Consider the following 21891-nt stretch of genomic DNA (forward strand, 5'->3'; position numbering starts at 1 on the left):
ATCAGTGGGACCATCAAAATCTGATGTGGCACTATGAAGACATAACACAGGTTTGCTAAAAGGAATGAAGATAGTGAGGGGAAAACGGAGGGAGGGATTAGGGGGAGGTTTGGAAGAACATTTTTCTCCCCATGCATGTCTCCCGAAGTAGTTTTCACCATGATGAAGACTATTCTTTTGGGACAAATCAAACGATATTCTTTATAAAATCAAAATGAGTGCAATTCTTCATCTATACATTCCAGAAATAGAGATCAAACATACATTGCATACAGTGTGCTCATAACCAAGAACAACAGTAAGTAAGTGAGGAGATGTTCTTTCTGGACCAAATGGCTTTGTCTGATTCGTCAGTATATTTTTGCATTTAGATTCCGCTTTCACTCTTTGACTCGTTCTGGTTTCATTTCCTATTTACGTGTCATGTCATGTCATGTCATGTCATGTTGCCCATCAATTGTGGTGCTGTGTCAGTTCTTAGTGTTTGTTTGTTACTTTGTACAAACACCAATTCCAGTGAAGTTGGGACATTAAACACAAAACAGAATAAATCGAAAAGACTGCAAAGCCAAGGTGTTCAACACACCCCATAGCATCACAGATCTTTGTTGGCTTTTGCACTTTGCACTGATGGCAATCTGGACGGTTCTTTTCCTCTTTGGCCCAGAGAACACAACATCTATGATTTCCCACAATTTTGAAATGTGGACTCATCAGACCACAGCACACCTCTCCACTTTGCATCAGTCAATGAGTTTGGGCTTAAAAAAGCTGGCAGCATTTCTGGGTGTTGTTGATATATGACCTTCACTTTGCATGGTAGAATTTAAACTTACATTTGTAGCTGTAGTGACTGACGAAATGTTTTTACTGATAATGGTTCTATGAAGTATTCCTGAGCGCACATGGCAATATATTTTACATAATGAGGCTATCTGAGGGGTCGAAGTTCACGGCATTCAATGTTGGTATTCGGTCTTGCCGCTTACGTGCAGATTTCTCCCAAGTTCTCTGAATTGTTTGTTGAAGTATTTGCTCACGCAGGTGTTCACAATGTGTTGAAATTCCTTGTTTGTCAACAACCGAGCCTTTAAAGGATGCTCCTTTTATCCTTAATCATGAATGGGTGAGTGCACAATTAACTTGTTCATCTGTGGAGTATTCTAAAAAAGTGTTTTTGAGCATTCCTCCACTTTTGAGTCTTTTGTTGCCCTTTCCAAGCTTTTTTGGAATGAATTGTAGGTAGGCATCTAATTCAAAATGAGTGAATATTAAAATATTTGTTATTTTGTCTTTGCTAATGTATTCACTTGAATATAGATGGACAAGGATTTGCAAATCATTGTTTTTATTCAGGTTTTACACAACGCTCCAACTTCATTGAACATTGTGGTGCATAATGGTCTGATGGACAAATTATTTATTTATTTTATTTTGTTCCTGCTTCCCCATACCTTTATTTTGCCTTTTTGTAAATAAATACTTTTTAATTAGATCACTTCTTCTCCCCCTACCTTGCTTCTCCTGCTTCACTGCGCTTGGGTCCACATTCGGATCTGAACTCCTGATTGAGTAAATACAGAAGCTCTCTCCTGGGATACATTGTGGTCGTTTACAACTATTTCTAGCTGTATTTTACTTGTAGTTTGCAAAAAGATTTATTTTGACACGTCTCTTATACTGGATCACATTTACATTCAATGTGCAGGTGGATTTATAAGTGGTGTGCGTGCTCTTTCCATCTTCGTCGTTAGGGGTCGCACGTCAACTAGGGAATATTTTTTCTGCTTCCGTTAGCTGTACACTAACGCCTAGTTGTGAAGAGGTTGTTCACTTGGTATTTGGAGCATTTCTACTGTTTCATAGTCTGTTGAAATCGGTATATTTGAGGTCTGTTTTATTTTGAAAATAATAACAATGACACCTGTAGCTTGGCAGAGGGGGGACGTGTCACACTATTAAGAGTGCGGACGTGCTGTTGCGCGCACAAATATGAAAATGTGTTAATCTTGTGGCCCCAAGAGCTCCACCTCTGGTTAAGTGCTTACGGAGTTGGGCGGTTTCAGAACGCGCACGCACAAACACAAACTAGCGGATATTCTGGAGTGCAACCTGCTCGACTGTCAGATTGTGGAAAGAGGAGGCGGCGACCCATTTCGCTCTTTTGTCCACGCGCAACTTTTCACCACTTTAGAGGAGTAAACCCGTTCGCTGTCACGACATGGGTTCATCCAAAGGAGTTTTTATTCCACTTGCGACCGCCGAAGACATATTTGTGTTGTGACCCAATCAGAGACACTCAGGATCTCATTCACATGGTGAACTTTGTCTGGAGGTTGTACAGACCGCCGTGGGACGCAATGAGACCTGGACAAACGCTGATTTACACGTTTTTCATGAGGAAATCTTTCAAATGGCTTGACGCAAGAGTGCTCAGAAGTTTCTGATCTCTGATCTGGCGCCTTCTTGCCAACTTTTGGCCATTCTTACACGCGCCTTTTTTGTTTTTTAAGCTTTTGGACAAGGCGACCGACGCGCTCATTAGCGCAACACCATGACCCTCGGTTGGCTTGCCTTTGTCGGATTGTGTTTGGGCGCCTATTACTGCACCTCCCCGGCGTCGGGGAGCCACTACTCATTGGACGGGAGCAGCCAAGCGCACCCCGGGTTCATCCAGCGGCGCCTCAGGACGCACGAGAGGAGGGAGATGCAGAAGGAGATCCTGTCCATCCTGGGGCTTCCGCACAGACCCAGGCCGCATCTGTCCCACGCCAAGTACAACTCGGCTCCGCTCTTCATGTTGGACCTGTACAACACCATTTCCAGCGGGGACACGAGTGCAGCGGACGGCGTGTTGGAACGCTACAAGCCGGTGCGGACTACGCGGAGCCCCCCACTGGCCTCGTATCAAGAAGCGGCTTTTCTCAACGACGCTGATATGGTGATGAGCTTCGTTAATTTGGGTGAGTCGTTTTTTCTTGTGTGTAAATGCGCTTTAGAGCAAGCCAAAGTGGGAACAGGTGTTGGGACAGAATCACCTGCACTTATATGCGAAGGCAACATTTCCACATTGAAGCTAGATTTCTGTGACTTTATTCAAAAATTTTCACGCTTGTTGTAATTAGTTTTTTTCTCTTTGCACATTGCTTAGACTATGCAGTCTTTTATTTACTCCAGTGGCGATAAACAGTTGAATCATAGCAAATTTTAGGAACATAAAAGCTTTTGCGGGGCCCTTCCTTCCATTAGCAGCTGCAGTATTTACTGGGAGACTCCAAACAGAGCGTTGGAAGATAAACAGACTCAAGGAGGCAACCTGATAGCCAAAAATGTCTTCTTGGACCTTTAACAATAAAATTCATTCAGCATTAGGTTTCAAGCAGCCATTATTGTTCTCTATTATTGGTCCTCAGAGTGGATGTTACAACATGATAGAATGACCAAAGGCTGCTTTGAATTCAAATATGGAGGTTCCTACAGCTTTTGACTGGTGCTGGCGCATTTGTCTGTGGTTTACTATTCCAGTGGGGTGGCAGTTTAAGTGTGGACTTCCGTACTGTTCCACATCTGGGCTTCCACTTTGTTTAATCACAGCCTGTGCATCTTTTGACAACTGCTTCTGATTTTTAGTGGACTGCTATCATTTGCACCGTAGAAGGCCCAGATTCCTTCATGAAATGCAATTAAAGCGACATATAATCTTATAAAAGAAAAACACCTTGCATGCCTACTGTGTATCATGGAATTAGATTTTAATGTGTCTTTTTCTCAAATGTGACACTGTATGATGTACAGTATGTAGTAGAAAAACAAATTCCGGGTGGTCCTTCCTCATTTCAAAATAGACCCAAAAGTCTGGATCTCAATGTGTAGAACAAATTAAATTAGAATCAAGACAAATTAAAGGAAGGAAGGCAAGGCAGCCAAACGTCTGAAATAATTAAAGGATTTATTGAACTGGATTAATAAACACAGCTCACACAATGCCCTTGTTTCACAAATAGTGCTCATCAAACAGGACCCATAAAGAACGTGGTCTGTGCTTGTAAAACCAAATCAAAGGGAACACGAAAGACAGTGTTGATCTGATTAAAATGTGGAATCATTGCTTGGTGTTATAGTTGGGACTGAATCTTTACTTTTCACTGTACCTTTTGGGCAATAAAGAAAATGAGATACTAGAATGTTTACAGTTGCAATTAGAACAAAATTCAGGGGTGGGGACGTCACTTCCAAAGTCATGCAAAAACTTTAGGTTTCACTATTAACATTAGCTACCTTATTTTCAGGGATGTTCAAGAAGAAGAATATTCATCAGTGAGATATGGCACAAATGGATCAATTCTTATCAAGTTTTTGCTAATGCAATTGTTTAACATCTAACCCTTGTATGACCTTCATCAATGTTAAATGTGAATATATGAAATTGCATATATGGGGAAAGATTTATCCTGGAATAGATTATTAATATTTGCATTACTTCCAATTAGACAATATCTTCTCACGTGTGAACAATGTAGAGCTGGACCAGCACTTCATATATAAATTTGCCGAGGTGGAAACAAGAGAATTGTTTTCAATGTTAACTGTAGAAAAACTTCAACACATCATTTTGAATGAACTTATTGAGAGAATTAGCTTGTAACTGATTTTGGATTGGGCTTGACCCCTTAGTTAAAACTTAACCCTATAAAGCCTGAACCATAAAATGTATGAAATAAAATTCAGATTCTTTGCAAATTAAGTATTTATTGGTTCATTAGAACAAACAAACAAACAATAAAAAAATTTGGAAAACTTCCACATATGACTTTTGATTTGATACAGTCAGTCACAATGCTTAAAATTTGAACATTTATAACATACAAAAATATAATAAAAAACTGATATTTTCAAGTGTGAACTATGTAGAGCTGGACCAGCACTTCATATATAAATTTGCAGAGTACAGGTGGAAACAAGAGAATTGTTTTCAATGTTAACTGTAGACCAACTTCAACACATCACAGTGAATGAATTTATTGAGAGAATTAGCTTGTAACTGATTTTGGATTGGGCTTGACCCCTTAGTTAAAACGTAACCCTATAAAGCCTGAACCATAAAATTTAACAGATAAAATTCAGATTCTTTGCAAATTAAGTATTTATTGGTCCATTTGAACAAACAAACAAACAAAAAAAAAAATTGGAAAAACTTTCACATATGACTTTTGATTTGATACAGTCGGGTCACAATGCTTAAAATTTTAACATTTATAACATACAAAAATATAATAAAAAAAGACATATCAAACATACTAATATTTCAAAAAAATCAAAAATAACATTTACCACTATAATAAGTATAGAAGTCTCTCCTTTCTCAATTGGGGCGGTCTTGCAAGGTCCCTGGAAAAGCCATCAGCTGGGTGATACTGCCCTCTAAAGGATTATCCATGCAATGCATGTGTCAGATTTTCAGGGTTGTCAGAGTTTTAATGGAAAAAAAAAACCCTCATGAAATAGAGGGCTCAAAATGTCTCGTATATAATATGATACATTTGGCTTTATAGGGTAAAACAAGTTCTTTACAATTTTTGACAATTCCATGCTGCTTATTTCTATTTTTATATTCCTGCGTGCGGCTTGGAATAATGTCTTTAACAGTCGTTAAAGTGTGAGAGAGAGAGAGAGAGAGAGAGAGAGAGAGAGAGAGAGAGAGAGAGAGAGAGAGAGAGAGAGAGAGAGAGAGAGAGAGAGAGAGAGAGAGAGAGAGAGAGAGAGAGAGAGAGAGAGAGGAGAGAGAGAGAGAGAGAGAGAGAGAGAAGAGAGAGAGAGAGAGAGAGAGAGAGAGAGAGAGAGAGAGAGAGAGAGGAGGAAGAGAGAGAGAGAGAGAGAGAGGAGAGAGAGAGAGAGAGAGAGAGAGATGAGAGAGAGAGAGAGAGAGAGAGAGAGAGAGAGAGAGAGAGAGCCCCTAAAACTGTGCCATGAGTCATGTATGGGCCTCGTCACTTGTTCACCTCAACTTTCATCACGGTCCGCGTGAGTCTGTATGAAACATAAAGAGCAAGTAGTGGAAAAACTCCTAATTGGGGATCAGAAGCATATTTTCCACTTTCTTTTTCATCTTCATTCCTAGAATAGCACATTCATGACTGTTTACCTTGTGGACGTCCTGCTTTCCTCAAAACTCTGGTCCACGACGAGACTGTGTGACTCACGTTGTGTGACACACTGCGGCTCCTGACGTGTACCGGTGTGCGGTAAGGGCGACGTTCACTGGTGACCGCAGTTGAAGCTTGCCTGGACTTGTTGGCTGTGATGTCCATTCTGTTTTCTTGCAGCTTACGCAGACAAACACACACACACAAACTTTAAACATGAAACTCACCGTTATACTTCTTTCCTCTCTAGTGGAAAATGTGAGCATCTTTTCATGGCCACATTTGTGAAGCGGACTGTCTGTGTTGTTGATCATTCTGTTCGATACCACTTTTTCTTTAGACCGATACGATACTCAAATCTTCAGTATTCACCGATACCGATACCAAGTGCCGATACCACTAGTACTTATGGTACACAAAATAAAACATAAAAAAACAAAACAATGGCAGATTTTTTTTTCAACTCTTTGACTGCCAAAAACGTTAAATGACGTTTAGTAAAAACCTACGGAGGGGCCGCCAAGGACGTTAAAAGACGTTGTCCAATTTTTTTTTTTTGGGGGGGAAACGGGTGGAGGAAAGCCTTGGCCAGCTGTGGTGAAAGTTTCAAGCAGATCTAGTTAGCCTAATGACTATTTTTGGCCCCTAGATGGGAGCAATGACTCTCTTTTGACAAGATTGGGTAGGCGTCAGTAGAAGACGTGAGGCGGAGCTAGAGGGGACAATGGCTGGGGAAGGGAAGAGAACATGGCGACCGGTTGCAAGCAGCTCACGCTTGAGCAGTTTTTTTCAAAGACGAAAAGCATCGACCAACGCTAAAGAGCACATTGATGACGACGATGATCATCATCGATGATGATGATGGTGACTCTGAGGTTGGAAGCATTGACGCGGCAGTAGAAGACGTGAGGCGGAGCTAGATGGCTGAAGAAACGAACAATGGCGACCGGTTGCAAGCAGCTCACACTTGGGAATTTTTTTCAAAGACGAAAGGCATCGACCAACGCTAAAGAGCACATTGATGACGACGATGATCATCATCGATGATGATGATGGTGACTCCGAGGTTGACGTTGAAGTTGCAAGCGTTGATGCAGCGGCTATGACGACGTCATAAAGGTTCACCGGCTAGCGATGCTAACACCGGAAAACGCGGAGCACAACCGAGCACGCTCAGGCGGACGTTCCATCGGACGACGAAGAGTGCCCCGAGTCCAATGCATATTCATCGGAGGAGTGGGTACAGTCTGCTACTTGCAATTCCCCGGAAAAAAAGGCCGTCAAGAAAGTGTAACGTCTGCACGCGAAAGGAGCCATCGCAAGTGAAACTAATCTGTTGTGCAAATCCTGCTGCGTCTCCTTGCACGCATGGGAGTGTTACAAAAAGAAAAACTGTATTTGAAACATCCACATAATTGTAAATAGTACCACAGTTGCACACATTTGTAAATAGTTTGCGAAATTGTTTTGTCAAATTGTTACACTGTTGAATGGAAATAAACGTATTTTGCAACCAAAAAACACTTTTTCATTGTTGGCGATAGCGTTTTACAGAAGTAAAGCACTATTTAGGTGTTTGTGGCATCATTCATGGACAAAAAGAAGTGTACAATTCACTAGAGTGCATGAAATAACATCGTTTCACAAAAAGCTCTTTTTCTCCGCTTTTTGTTTCAAAACAGACCATTTTCTATTGTTGATTACTGAAGAACGGAATAAGGTAGAAACAAACTTTTTTTTCTGATGAAAGATGAGAGTCCAATCTTTCATTTGGTAGTATGTGTGTTTCCATAGTCCAAACACAACATTTTCTGTGGACCTTGAAAGATCAGTCAAAATGCTTAAATCGGCTGGCACTGGCGACGTCCCGTTTCTGAAAATGTCTGGCAGTCAAAGAGTTAAAGACCAATTATAGCAAATTTCCTTAAAATTGCTTAAAATTAATGGCAATTATATTCTTTCAATTTGCTCATAAAAGTAATTTTGCATAGAGGACACCAAATGAATAAAAATAAAAATAAAAATAAAATGAAACAAATAATCCAGTGGCCAGGAAAAAGAAGTCCCATTCAAAATACAGTGGTACCTCGGATTTTGAACAGAATTCGTTCCTGCGAAGTGTTCAATGTCCGAATTGTTCAACATCCGACACATTTTTTCCCATAGGAAATAATGTAAATGCAATTAATTCGTTCCCAAGCTCCAAAAACAGAAAATTCCTATTTTAATTTCTATTAGTTTTTTTTTTACATTTACAGTATAGTACAGTATTTAAATAATAAAAAAATACCTTACTTTTTTTGTTGTGGTGTGATGGCATCAGTGGATGATAAATGCTATGTTAATCCTCGCTTTAGTTCAGTGCTGAGTTTGTGTCTTTTACATTAGGCATATTGTATATTGCTCGGCTTCTCCCGGCTTTACTCAGCAACCCGTTTTCAAGGTACGTTCGGTTTAGCTTGCCTTGCATGGGTGTTCGAAATCCGAAAATGAGTTCAAACTCCGAGGCGTTTTTTACTCAGATTTTTTGGTTGAAAGCCGATTTGTACGAGTTCCGAGACATTCAAACTCCGATGTTTAACTGTATGTGGTTGTAAAACTTCCTTTTAAGGAATACTGTAGGGCTGCAACTACCGAGTATTTTAGTATTCGAATACTCAACTGAAAATTCTATCGAGTACTCAAGTACACGGATAAAATATACTTTTGCATAGATAAAGAGTAATTTAAAGTACACAACAAAGACAAAATAAAGACATTTTCACTTAATGATGAAAAACAAGTTGGCTTAATGGCTTCCTTTTTATTTTTAAATCAACAGTTTATTTTTTCAAATTGTACACTTACATTATACGCAAGGGCCACTGCTCGTCATCCCGGCCGCGCGGGCTCCCGCGAGTCGCCACACCCTCGGCCTCGTTCGCTGCGGGCGCTAGCTCTCTCCGGTAATTATCCTCCTGCAGGTTCACCTACGGAAACCTTGTTCGTCGTTGCCATTTCCGCATTCGACTCGCACTTTCAATTTATTTTTAATTCCTTCATTCCTGCTGCTTGAATCAAATAAGTAACATCCACTTCTTCCTTCCTTTGCGTTGGTGATGTAAGCGGCTAAATTAAAAGTAGCCTGTGCCTCTGCTACGCTAAAGCTTTAAGTAAATGAGTACTCAAGGCAGGAAAAAGCTCTTGGATTTTTCATACTCGAAGTACCTGTGGCGGTCAATAAGTGCAAAATAACCATTTCAGCCTTTAGTTCCTGACCGGAAAACGGCCACAAGAGCGGGGCCGATGCCAGTATCAATATCTGTCGCAAGCACCAATACCATGAAATATGCCTGGCCCGATACCGATACCAGGTATCGGTACTCGCCCATCCCTAATCCATATCACACCACATTAATAAAGTAGTCGGTTTCCTCCTCGCTCCAAAAGTTTGTTTCCCTCGGCTTGTATATTAATTATATTATGGTGGGTAGCGCGCCAGACGCACGGACTTATATGCATTCATGTATATGTGTATATATACGCACGGGGTGGTGTGGATCTGTGGTAGAGTGCTTGTCTCACAACTTAGAGGTTTTGGGTTCGATCCTATGCCATTGTTACCACATTAAAGTGTCCTTGAGTAAGACACTGAACCCCCCGTTGCTCTTGATGCTGCGTCATCAGTAGGTGAATGAGAAGCGAGCCCTATCGCCCCGCCGGGCTGGTCCCACATGCCCGCCGGGGTCCCGGTGGGGTGGATGGGGGTTTGGTGGGCGGATGCGCCTCCCGCCCCCGTCCGGTTGGGGGGGGGGGGGCGCTGGTCGCTCCTCTTAACTCACTGCACTAGTTTTGCACAATACACTTTTATAGACATATAGGGCACATAACACACTTTGGGGGGGGTAGGGTGGAGAAACCGTCTTCGCCCTACAACTCCCCTCCAATTTTAATGCACCACACAACTGTGTGTGTGGGGGCGGGGGGCATTGGTTGGGGCGGACCGCAGTATAGAGCAGTGCTGCAGTCCCCTGTCCGTGTACCCCCCTCCCCCCCATTTTTTTTTTTTTTAATGCACCACATACACTCACTGACATGCCTGGGAGGCGGGTGGATCGGAGCATGGGGATATCATTTCCCTCTGCTCCGGTTCACCTGCTCCCAATTTTAATGCACCACACACACACACTTGTATATACACTGGGTGGGGTCACATTCAAGGTTTAGGGGTAGAGTTCGGCAGTCGGTGAGCTGGCAAACTCAGTAACGGGGGCTGGGGGCCGGTGGGGTTCCTGGCGGGCCTGCAGTGCCCCGTCCTGCTGCGTTGGGTTGGGGGGTCGCTCCTGCTCCTGGGTTTGCTCTCCGGCCGGTGGCCTCTGCGGGGGCCGGGGGTCGTCCTTTGGCGCTGCCGCGGCCTGGGGGGCCCTGAGGTGTTGCGCTTGCTCTGTCCTGGCGGGGGTGGACGGCTCCCTCCTTTGGTGGAGATTTTCATGCACGCCAGATCCACCACACCAGCATCTATCAAAACTCAGACACAATCTTCCTCAGGTCATTGAATCAGTGGAGGCTGGTGTCTGTGGATCTCACTCCGCTTCGTCTGTCCTTCTTTCCTTTCCTCAGTCTGTCCTATGGTCTCTTGAGGTCTCCCTGATTTGTTTAAATTTAGATGTCTCTGGGGTTGGTGAAGGACTCTGGTTGGTGGCCTGGTGGGTGGTGTCTGGTCAGTGCTGGATTTCACTTTCCTTTCTTTTCTTTGGTCCTTTCTCGGGTTTCCTGACGGCCTCACGACTCTGGCTGGAAGTGTTCGGTTTAGGGTAACGGTATGGGATTTAAATTTTTTTTTTATAGGTTTTAGGTGAACTAATGAATGCACGCAAGCACATACACATATTCACCCACATAAAAAAATAAAATAAAATACAAAAAAATATATATATATATAAAAAAAGAAAATAAAAAAAGGAGAGCAATGATGATGACATGTCAAATCGGTAAAATTTCCGAATGAACAATACTGAGCTCTCCAGAAAAAAAAAAAAAAGTAGGTGAATGAGAAGTCGAATGTAAAGTGCTTTGAGGGCCTTGCAAGGTGGAAAAGTGCTTTTGCGCATTTTCGCCATAGAGACAGAAAACTATTTGAAAACGCTGCGAAGAAATCAGTGAATTCAAATTAGGGTTGTTTAGTGAATAGCAGCGCAAGATGGCCACCCGCCAAGCATACAAGTACAGTATTTCAGACCAGGATTCCTCGCAAATAGTGCATGTGCAGAACACAAACCAAAGTTCCGTTTGCAATATGTGTTTATATGACTTAATATTGAGGTTAGAAAAGGGGTAACCGAGGAGTCTTTTTATTAGCATATTCATGTTTTTGCACATTTAAATGACCTCTCACAACCCAAACATTACCAATACTCAGGTTTTGAAAGGGTTGACTGCATGTAATTGTTGTCATTGCTCCAATGTCTGTATTCTTTGCTACTTCTTGTGTATCATTGAAATAAACATTTCAGTCAATACAACAGAACAACTCACTGAAGTCACTCATTGTGTAACATTATATGCAGAAAGGTTCGGTGGGCATCAGTGAAAGTAGGCCTGCCAGGTAAATATTATCAATTGTTATTTTGTTTATTTTTATTTTTATTCTAGTTCCTAAATAGGACTAGTAATAAATTAGGCCCAGATGTGTGAAGCACAATCTGCCTCACTGTTGAAAAATCACGGATTTTAATCTTGGCTCAGGCCACAACGACCATGAAAAACAAACACAATCCGTCATTGCTCACCCAATTATAAAACATAGTGACATACTGCGGAACAAATATATGAAGCCACGGCGAGGGTCTATAATAGCCGGCAGAGGAAAATGTGCTATTTCTATCGGGTCTGGTTTTTGCGGCTGAGCTGTTACCTTGTGGTTACAACAAGCCAAGGATGCACAGAACCTGCTTTGGTTTCATGGGTCAGAGAAAAGGAACTCCAAATATTGTCCTGATGTCATTCACGTTTAACTGTGATGAGTTCACTCCGCCATTCAAGACGCTTGGCAGCGACACAACCTGGAGTGGAGTGTGCAACACGAATTAGTGGAATAAAGAAAACTTGTAAGGTTCAGTGGGGAGCGTCTTTGAAAATGCCGTAGGGCCTCTCGTGTTCAACATTGCCACTGGAATTCTCTTCCACTACTCCTTGACGACATCAGGGAGTTTGCGAATATTCGAGACCTTGCGCTCTTCCACCTTCCATTTGAGTATACCACAGAGATGTTCAATAGGGTTTAGGTCTGGAGATTTGCTTGGCAGATCAGATCAAATCAGAGGATGGAAACAAGGGGAACTCAATTCCCAAATATGTGCCAGCATTAGACAGAACAAGGTAGTCCCCATGTTTGGCATAATCATTGTTGTATGCAGACTTTTAGTGACGACAAAGTGCCAGTAGTGTGTCACTTGCTACCACGGGGCACAGTTGAATTGTGTCAGCAGCTTCTGTCATCATTGAAAGTTATATTTGAGTAAGCCGGGTGTGCTCAAAATGGATCGCCTTGACACTTTGGTAGGACTGCAAAGACTATCAACACAGATAGCAACTAACTACTGACACCAGTTAACTGGTGCTATATTATATAATTGTAATCAATGACAGCGTGATTAATTAGAGATGTTTTTTTCTCTTTAGTGTGTTGAATTAGTAATTGAATTAGTAATTGAATTAATAATTGAAGATGATTTGGAATGGTGTTGTGTTGATGTTGGTGGCATCAGTATATAATGGCAAGATAAGGTAGGATAGCAACTTGAATCTGGGATTCTGCCCGACAGCGACGATGTGCAGCTTGTTGTTCTTGAATATAAACTAACTCTCCCTTTTCCCCCCCGTAAATAAAGCTGTAATATTAAGACAGAACTGGTGGTAATTATACATCACATTATCATGGCAGTGAAAAGACAAAGATGGCGGCCTTCATAAGTGAGAAGATGCAATGTTTTAACTGTATTTTTTAATATAAAAAATAGTCAGTATGTAAATAAGCCTTGCTCCAATTGCATCGCTATTCCCCATAAGTTGATGTGGCCATCATGTCTGTTGATTGTGTTGCCTCCGCTGAGATTGAGCAGACCTTCGGTGGAATTGTGGCTGGTCACGGTGCACTCTGAGGCGGCCACATTTGCGCCGGAGGAAATTTTTTTCGTCCTCCACCTCCATGCTGACACCCAGCAAAATAAAAGTCCACGGCTGGCTCTCTGGTATGCTCAGATTTATTTTATTTTTTTCACCGTTATGGTAACGCTGCATAATTTTGCAGCTATGATTGACCAATATATAAGGGTGGCTCTGTCGCTTAAAACCTAACAATGTATTTGTAGCATGTGGAAAAGCTTACATTGATGAAGCCAATCTCCATGGAATGTGCCTGGACACAGCACAATGCTGGTTCTGAAATGTGACTGTCATTGAGAATCGGAGGCAGTGAAAAAGCACAATTTCATCACTTTTATTGTTGTTCTAGAAAAGCACAACTGTGAGAAGTGTTTACTGGCTGAACCAGAAGTTTTTAAGGCCCAGTACTGGATAAGTGTTAAGTTCTACCTTTACATTTACAGCCAGTAAAAGAATAGTGTAAAACCATACAGTTCAGGGAGATATAGTAGCCTACTATAATTTTAGTAAATTTTGTATGTGAGCAGTGTCTGGGAAAAGACGCCTGTGGCGGGCTTCCAATGATGCGCTTCACACCAGACAAGGCAGCAGGCCAAGTCTCTCTGAAAAAGAGGCTGGGCTCTAATGATGACCACGGCCCACAATGATAGGCTTCATGCCAAGACAGCAGGCAAAGTGTCCTGTAGGAAGAGGCTAGGACTTGGTGATGACCACAACAGATAAGAAAACACTTATCGTCGACCAAGGCAGCATTGAAATATGGTCTCCAATACTGAGGGGAGAACAATGCACTGTTTCAGCTATTGTACACAGGAGGGTGTTCACAGGAGAGCATCTGCGGTCCCCACAATACACATAAATGAGACACTGTGTGTGTGTGTGTGTGTGTGTGAGAGAATTTTGTGCAACACATTTCAGTTGCAACAAACCCTCTTACCAAAGTCAACAAGCAATACTGCCACTGCCCTATCTTAGCAACATTTAATGGTAAACAAGCCAGGAAGCTTTGAAGAAGATCAAGCAGGTCAGACAGCCTCACTGAGTGCTGTGAAGCTTTCCCCGTCTTATGAAGCTTGGCTGCATATCTCCGCGTCTAAGCTCACGTAAAGCACTTCCTCCGCAGTCGTGTCCCAAACCTGCGCCATAATCAAATAATTAGTTGGCTTCCATCAAAGAGTCAATTGTATAATGCAGAAAAGCAGCTTTGGAAATTGTTAAAGAAATCGTCTTGTAACACTTCCTGTAAAAAGTCCTAAAACTAGAACAGAAGACCACCCGTCACGTCATTTTAATTAAACGTAAACAGTATTAGTCAGAGGTTAAACGAAGAATGCAAGACTTTGAGGAAATGAAAGCTCTTGGCAAAGTCCTTTTTAGATCAGTGGGAGAAAAAATGCATTAATGAACAATAAACTGCTGTTTGTTTTAGTCTGTTTACGTCATTAGAGTTTTGTCGTTACAAGTTGAGTCGATGTTTGATTAATGGCTAGACATAAAGTATACTGTACAAATAATTCTCCTCTTTGAATTAAGCCTGTGCCATTTTTGTTTGGGTTGTTCTAGTTCTCAGGATTGCTTCTAAAACACTTGATCACATAGAAATAAACAGTCATGAGTTCAGCTTTAGCGAATAGCTAGCAAGTGACTGTTTTTGCCAAAATTTAGTAGACTTTTGAAAATAAACTGTCCCTGTAATTACTACAAAAGTACACTTATAGGAGTTATGTAATAAGATACAAGCTCTGTGTACTTTGGGAAAATGTGGCGTTTTCATCTTCAAGTTTTTGGGCTGTGTTATGATCTGGTGTTACCTCAGTTACCTTGTACCAATTACTGTATTGATTACTTATTTAAAATATCAATCCAATGCTTTATTATTATTATTATTAGTATTATTATTAAAAAAGTAATTTAGTTTCTTTAACTTAGTTTACTGATTTCTTGCTTTAAAATGTAACTTAGTTACTTTACTGATAACTTGCTTTAAAGTAACTACATTACTTTACTGATAACTTGCTTTAAAAAGTAACTGAGTTAGATTACAAGTTACTTTCATAGTTACATTTAGTAGATATTAACCACCCTGCTTAACATAAAAAAGACACTGGTAGCTGACACAACTTTAAAGTACTGACTGCTCTTTGCATTTTGAAAACACAAGGTTCTGCTTCGTGCTGTTGATGGACACGTGAGCCTCGATGCGCTTACTCTCTCCCTCAGACGTGAATTTTAATCTGAATACTCCACTATGTTTCCCTTGTAATCTGCGACGATTAACTACAAGACAAAATTCCATTTTGACAACAAAGTCTCACACCAAGCCATTTCATTCCCCCACCCACGCAAATGCCCACCCACCCTGATACTATCTCCCTCTCTCATGCCATAACTCTCCAACTTAACAAGATGCCAGTTGTGATTGGGCCTCTTGTGTTTTTCTTCTCGCCGTGCCATCTTCTTTTGGACATTCCATCTTGGAGTGATAGCGGCATGAGACGGAGGAGTGAGACATGAGCTGATGTGTAACACACTCCCGGCCGCTAACAATCGATTGAACAGAGCTGATAACCTCAGAAGATCTGATTAGGGCCCGCTGCTACCATTTATCACCCCGTATGTGCAGGCATGGAGGAATTTGCCCTGCGCTGCAAAGCTTCACTTTCCCGTCATACATCTTTACTTTTTATCTCCATTTACCTCTCGTATTTTCTTTGCAGTACTTTATCACCCAGCATGCTTTACTTTGATGACCAACACCTGCTTCTACACGCTGCGCAACATTAAACGGCTCATCACCAACATTTCGAAATGACAACCTCCTCTGGGTACATACAGCGTATGATGTATTCGATTTTGGCCGCTCAGCTTTCATTGGAGAGATGGATGTTACAAATAGTATCTTGAAGGCGTTTTCACCGATCTGGTCTGCTCTGGCAGGAACATGCTTTTTTTAAATAATTTTTTTTATTTTTTACGCAAGCGCAAAGTATTTATTTTTGGCAATGATCAGTGAGACATTTTCAGTCTCAGTGCATGTTTACCTTTATTTTGTAATACTTCTCAACGATTCGTTTTATACCATGTCCAGAGCAGCTGCGATTATTCAGGTCATATGCGTGCACCTCATATAAGTGCAACAGTTTGTATGTGTAAAAAGAGGATGCAAAGCGTGTGTGTTTTAACGTATGCCTCCAGCCTAAAGCACTGTTGTAAAGATTTTGTCTTGTGTTTAACCACCTCTATACGAGAACAGGAAATCGTTAAGAATTTGCATAAAAGTAGGAGAGATGGAAAAATCGGTATTTTGATTAGGGGTGTCAAAATTAGTGCGTTAATTTTGATGTTATCTAAAGTTCCTTCAATGCCACAATTTTATTTAAATGTGCGATTAATGACTGCCCCTTACTTGGAAAGCCTGTATTAGATTAGATTAACCTTTATTGTCATTGTGCCAAACAAGTTTTACTTCTATCTGTCCCCTTTCATTTATTTTACTTTACTTCATTTTAATTTCAATATTGCTTTATATTGGTTATTTTTTCTTTTACACACGAATGAAATAAATTGAATTGAACTGAATTGAATAAGTAACAATGAAATTGGTGTGAGCTATTCCATCCTGCAAAAATAAAAGGTAATGTGCAAACATGGGGAAATTCCAGTCGCAATGCAGCAGACACGTCCATGCCAAAATTTAACGGATGTTAAAATATGTGTGTTCATTTTTAGTTAATTTAAAGTTACATTAACACCACTAATTCTTTTAACGCGTGTTTAATGACCCTTACTTGGATAGCCTGCACTGGGGAAATTCCAGTCGCAAGACAGCAGACACGTCCACGTCAAAATTTTGCAGTAATAAATATAATAATAATAATGCATATATTTATGGAGACTGGAGTCAAGTTGAATTTTACAATTTTAAAAATGTGCAGAATTTCACAAGTTACTTGTTAAAGATTAGATCGTTCTTAATATGAACAGAAAAATGCACTGAGCTGTCCCCAACGTCTTACAAATGCAATTATGCCATCTAGTGGCATAAAAATTACCAACACAAATCAATATCACACTCTTTTTTTTTTTCTTTTTTTTTTTACAGTACAGTACATGTACAGTACTTATGAAATGACTTTAACAATGACTAAAAGATGCAGCAATATTTCTATTAATTTAACATTTTTCCACTTTTATGTTAACAAGAGAATGAAAACTTTTTTTGAATTGTTCTCCTGACCTGGCCTGTTGTGTTGAAAGCATTTGTCCCTTTTTGGCAAATATTTTATTGTATGACTCACCAGAAATTTGCACCCACAGATCTGGCAAGATATTACGTTCGCTGGGTTCTGCGTCAAAGGCAAAAGTAGACTTACATGTCTGCAGCAGCAGCTATGTGGGATCTCTGCGTACGAATGTGTGGTCGTTATATATTATTCTGCACTGAATCAACATTGAGGCTGCAGTTGGAAATCACCACAGAGCACATCTCAGTGAAGCGATGTGAACGATGGAGAACGATGGGAATATCGTTTTTGGCCTGCTACATGACAAAGCTTGTAGTTTGATGTAATTCTTCATCTTGCAGTTAATCAGGACAAGAGATACACCTGTTATAGATTGAGCTGACCCCCTCGTTCCACATTTTTTTCACCTTACCAAGACCTTTTAAGCAATTCTATGCATCCTAAGTTCTGAGAACAGTTTGGAGAAAGCCCCATTTTGGTCCTCTGTGCATTGGGAATTAAATCCATAAGTGCATGCTAATTTTAATTTGGTGTGCAAGAACAACTTTTTGCTTTTTGAAGTGGTATTCCAAGGTAAAATGTGTATGTTTGGAATTCGTAGCCTGCTCTGATGTTAAAACCGCATGTTAACCTGTGAACCATTGAACCTGATCCTCGACGGCGTGGCCTTGTGTGTCGAGTCAACGTCATCCATTATCGTCATGACACCCACCGTAAGCAACAACCAAGAGGTCCATTGTGGTAATGGAGCTGAGCATTGGTGTTCAGAAATTAGGTAATCATGGCAAACATTCCGTCTGTCGCATTCTTATGTGAAGCCTGAGAGGACTGGCAGGATGTATTGTGCAAGTGGACGGAGCGTGTTCCAAGACAATGCTTACTTAGCTGCACGGATTTGTGTTTGTTGGTGGATTTATGGATATTTATGTGTGCATAAATGTATGACACTAAGGAGAGAACTGATGTCATGACTTGGCAATAAATCCTGTTTTTTTGATGAATCGGTTTGAATGAGGTGTTGATATTATTAGTGGTCCTTCAAAGGCCATATTTTACTCTTTTTTTTGTAAACAATTTTTTTGTTTTGGTGGACGCTACCTATCTGGCTCGTTAATGTGATTTGAAACACGCAATTCGACACCTCTGTTACAATCTTTGTTAGAGTGTACGTTTACTAGTAAAGTGTATGAACATTTATCTACTAATTACAACATTTATCTACTAACCTCGCAAAAAATGATCGCTGCAAATCCATGAATACTTTGTGGGCTGCCAGTCCTTTCTGTTGATTGCTGTATGGAGGTAAATATAGTGCAAAAGTAACTTGTACCTGTAAAAAAATTTTTGTAGTTGTGTTAAAAAATGTTTTGTACCTGTAGAAAAAAGTATAAATTTGTATCTGTAAAAGTCGTGATTTGTACCTCTAAAATTTTTTGGGGGTATCTGTGAAAAACAATTTGTACCTGTAAAATTTTTGGGGTATCTGTAAAAAAAATTTGTACTTGTAAAAGTCGTGATTTGTACCTGTACCATTTTTTTTTTACCTGTACAAAAAAGTGTAAATTTGTATCTGTAAAAGTCGTGATTTGTACCTGTAGAAATGACAACTTGTAGTCAAATAAGTCCCCACTAGGAGTCACAAGTGGTTCTTCTGCTGCTGTCCAGTCACGTGACTTTTGGACCAAATCTCTCGCTACAGATGGTGCAAAACTGATTCGTACTTGTAGAGCACCGTGATTGTGTACTCGTAGAAGAAGAGGGCGGGTTCTGGAGGATTTGGCCGGGCTAAAGCTCAACCTCATTGGTTGAGCAAACGACAGTGGGTTGAACTCAAATGACGCCACATTTTTATCATTAATATGCACAAGTCCGAAATTCCAAACAAACACAGTAGCCACACCAGTTTACACGTCATTTTGGAAGAAGAGGACGTCCCAGGCGTGAACATTTCAACATGGTTCAATATACAAACACCATGTGGAACAGCTTAAACATTGGATGACATGCAGAGCACTCAAAGTGGGCAGAAAGAAAAAAGTTTTAGTACGAAGGTAAGATTTATTGTACGATCATAACTCGTAATCCGGTGCTAGCTAGCTCATCTCATGTTGTTAATTGTCACGAAAACTGAACAGTCACGATTTTCATTTACAGGTACAAGTAACTTTTGCACCATATTTACCTCCATACTGCTGCTATCAATCGACGTCTTTTGTCTTCATTAGTAGGTATGCGATAAAAAGCAACATTTGGTTTACTCCTTTGTCTGTCTGTACAATCGACCGCACAGCAAGATATGACCATTTTATAAAATAATCGATTAGATAAAGGACTTTACGCTGTACAAGATTCAATGGTTACAATACAGTCAGTGGCTATTTTGCCGTCCAGCGTCCCATAGGGGGCGTTCCCATGAGGGCTGTGACGTGACCATGTGCAAAAGGTCAATAGTCTAACTATAAAATGCAATGTCTGTAAAAATCTGATGTAAATGCTCAAAAGCTGAACTTTAATGCGGTGGAATTAATGTTGAAATGTGTGATTTGGAATTTTGAAAATTGAATTTGAGAAAATATGAATTCTGGAAATGTGAAAAACATTTTTGAGTTGGTTACCCGTTGTACCTGACATTTTGTAACACCCTTAGACAAATGCAGACGGTGCGTTGCCTTTGTGTGATTATCCAATCAGTTTTGGACTGGCAGAATTCAAGCACGTCATCCACTAGTCAGTCTAAAAAGGACATGCCTGAAACAACAAGTGTGAGAAAAAAGCTTGGAGCTCTTGACCCTCTCTAAGCTAATTTTCGACCTCACCGCCACTGACAAATTTACGAGCCCTCCGTTGACCTAGCTGGGCTTTCCAAACGCGATACGGGCAGGAAAACAGTCAGAATCGGACAGTTGTTGGAAGGAAGGCAATAGAGGAAGGGATGAGACATTCAGAGTTTTTTCTCATGTACACAAATTGTCTTTACATACTGTATGTAGATCATGTGTTGAATTTTACTTTCCGTCTTTTGCAATCAAGTGCCAACCCATGTTTGAGTTGCGCTTACAATGTGAGCATTTGAGGAGAAACATGCTTTGCTTTTCCTATTAGAACTTTTCCACTCTGGTCATCATCTAATTGACCCATTTTCCATTTTCAATATACAGTATTTGGATTGTTAGTTTCTGTCACATTTCAACATACACTTTTACATCATAGTGTTTCATTTAGATTCTGAAGGGGGGGTGGGGGGAAGTAGATAAATGCCACTTAGACTTTTTACAGTTTGACAGATGGAAGCCTTAATGCAGGGTTTCCTCAACTTGTTCAGCTCAAAAACCCAAAATTAGAAAAACGTGGTTCATCCCTCAGGCACAAAATGACTAAAATACATCATGTACGGTATTTATATAGCAGCAATATACGTATTACTGTGTATACATTAATGTGCTTTCTCATGAGCATTACAGAAATTGATTTTCAAAAAACAAATACAGTATACTACTTTTTTTACAGACCGATACCAGTACGAACACTCAACTCTTGAATAGTCACAGACACGATGCAACGATACCAAGTACCAAAACCACTAGTTTTTTTTAAATACATAAATTTACCCCCAAAATAATGAGATTATTTTAAAGAAAGATCTGTGTATCCCAATATAGCAATTTCCTTACAAATGCATGAAATAAATGGAAATATTAAATTTGTCTAATTTCTAGTTACAAATCATAAAATGGCCACGCACTTATTTGCCTCGTTAACGTCGTCAAGCTGCGGTGCTAATAATAGAATGGTGCCGTTTACGCCCCTCGCAGACGCTAATTACAGCTCTTATATATACTACGTTATATTTGTAATGTGGCTTTTTCGTTTCCCTTTAGGTTTTATAATAGATCATTCATAATCGAGATTAATGACGAACGGAGAATGTGAAACAGGAAACGATGAGCCTTACAAATTAAAAGCATGGATTTCAAAACAAGATATAATTAAACAGCACACACTAAACAACTTGACAAATTCTTAACATGGTAGATATTACTAAATTACTTGAAACACTATTGTATTGAATTGAATTCTTTGCACTTCACTCTATTCCTTAAAAAGAAGTTGTACGACCACATATTTTGATTGGGACTTTTTTTCCTGGCCACTGGATTATTTGTTTCATCCTATTTATCAATTAAAAAAAAAAATCCTTTATTGTGAGCTATGCAAAATGACTTTCTGAGCAAATTGAAAAAATATAATTGCCATTAATTTCATTAAATTTTAAGGAAATTTGCTGTAGTTGGGTTATACTGTATATGGCATTTAAAAAAATATATCTGTCATTGTTTTTTGGGGAAATTTTATGTATCATA

General features: G+C 40.2%; 1 protein-coding gene across 1 annotated transcript in view; it reads left to right on the forward strand.

The window, feature by feature from the left end:
• The first annotated feature begins 1974 nt into the window (after positions 1–1974).
• The window catches only part of bmp6 (bone morphogenetic protein 6), a 63227-nt gene continuing 43310 nt past the window's right edge, over positions 1975–21891 (forward strand). The window contains exon 1 of the mRNA XM_077554119.1: positions 1975–2963. Coding sequence (XP_077410245.1) covers positions 2555–2963 — 409 coding nt within the window. The 5' untranslated portion in view covers positions 1975–2554. The remainder of the gene's footprint in view (positions 2964–21891) is intronic.

The sequence above is a fragment of the Vanacampus margaritifer genome, chromosome 20 (assembly GCF_051991255.1).
Source record: "Vanacampus margaritifer isolate UIUO_Vmar chromosome 20, RoL_Vmar_1.0, whole genome shotgun sequence".
Lineage (NCBI taxonomy): Eukaryota > Metazoa > Chordata > Actinopteri > Syngnathiformes > Syngnathidae > Vanacampus > Vanacampus margaritifer.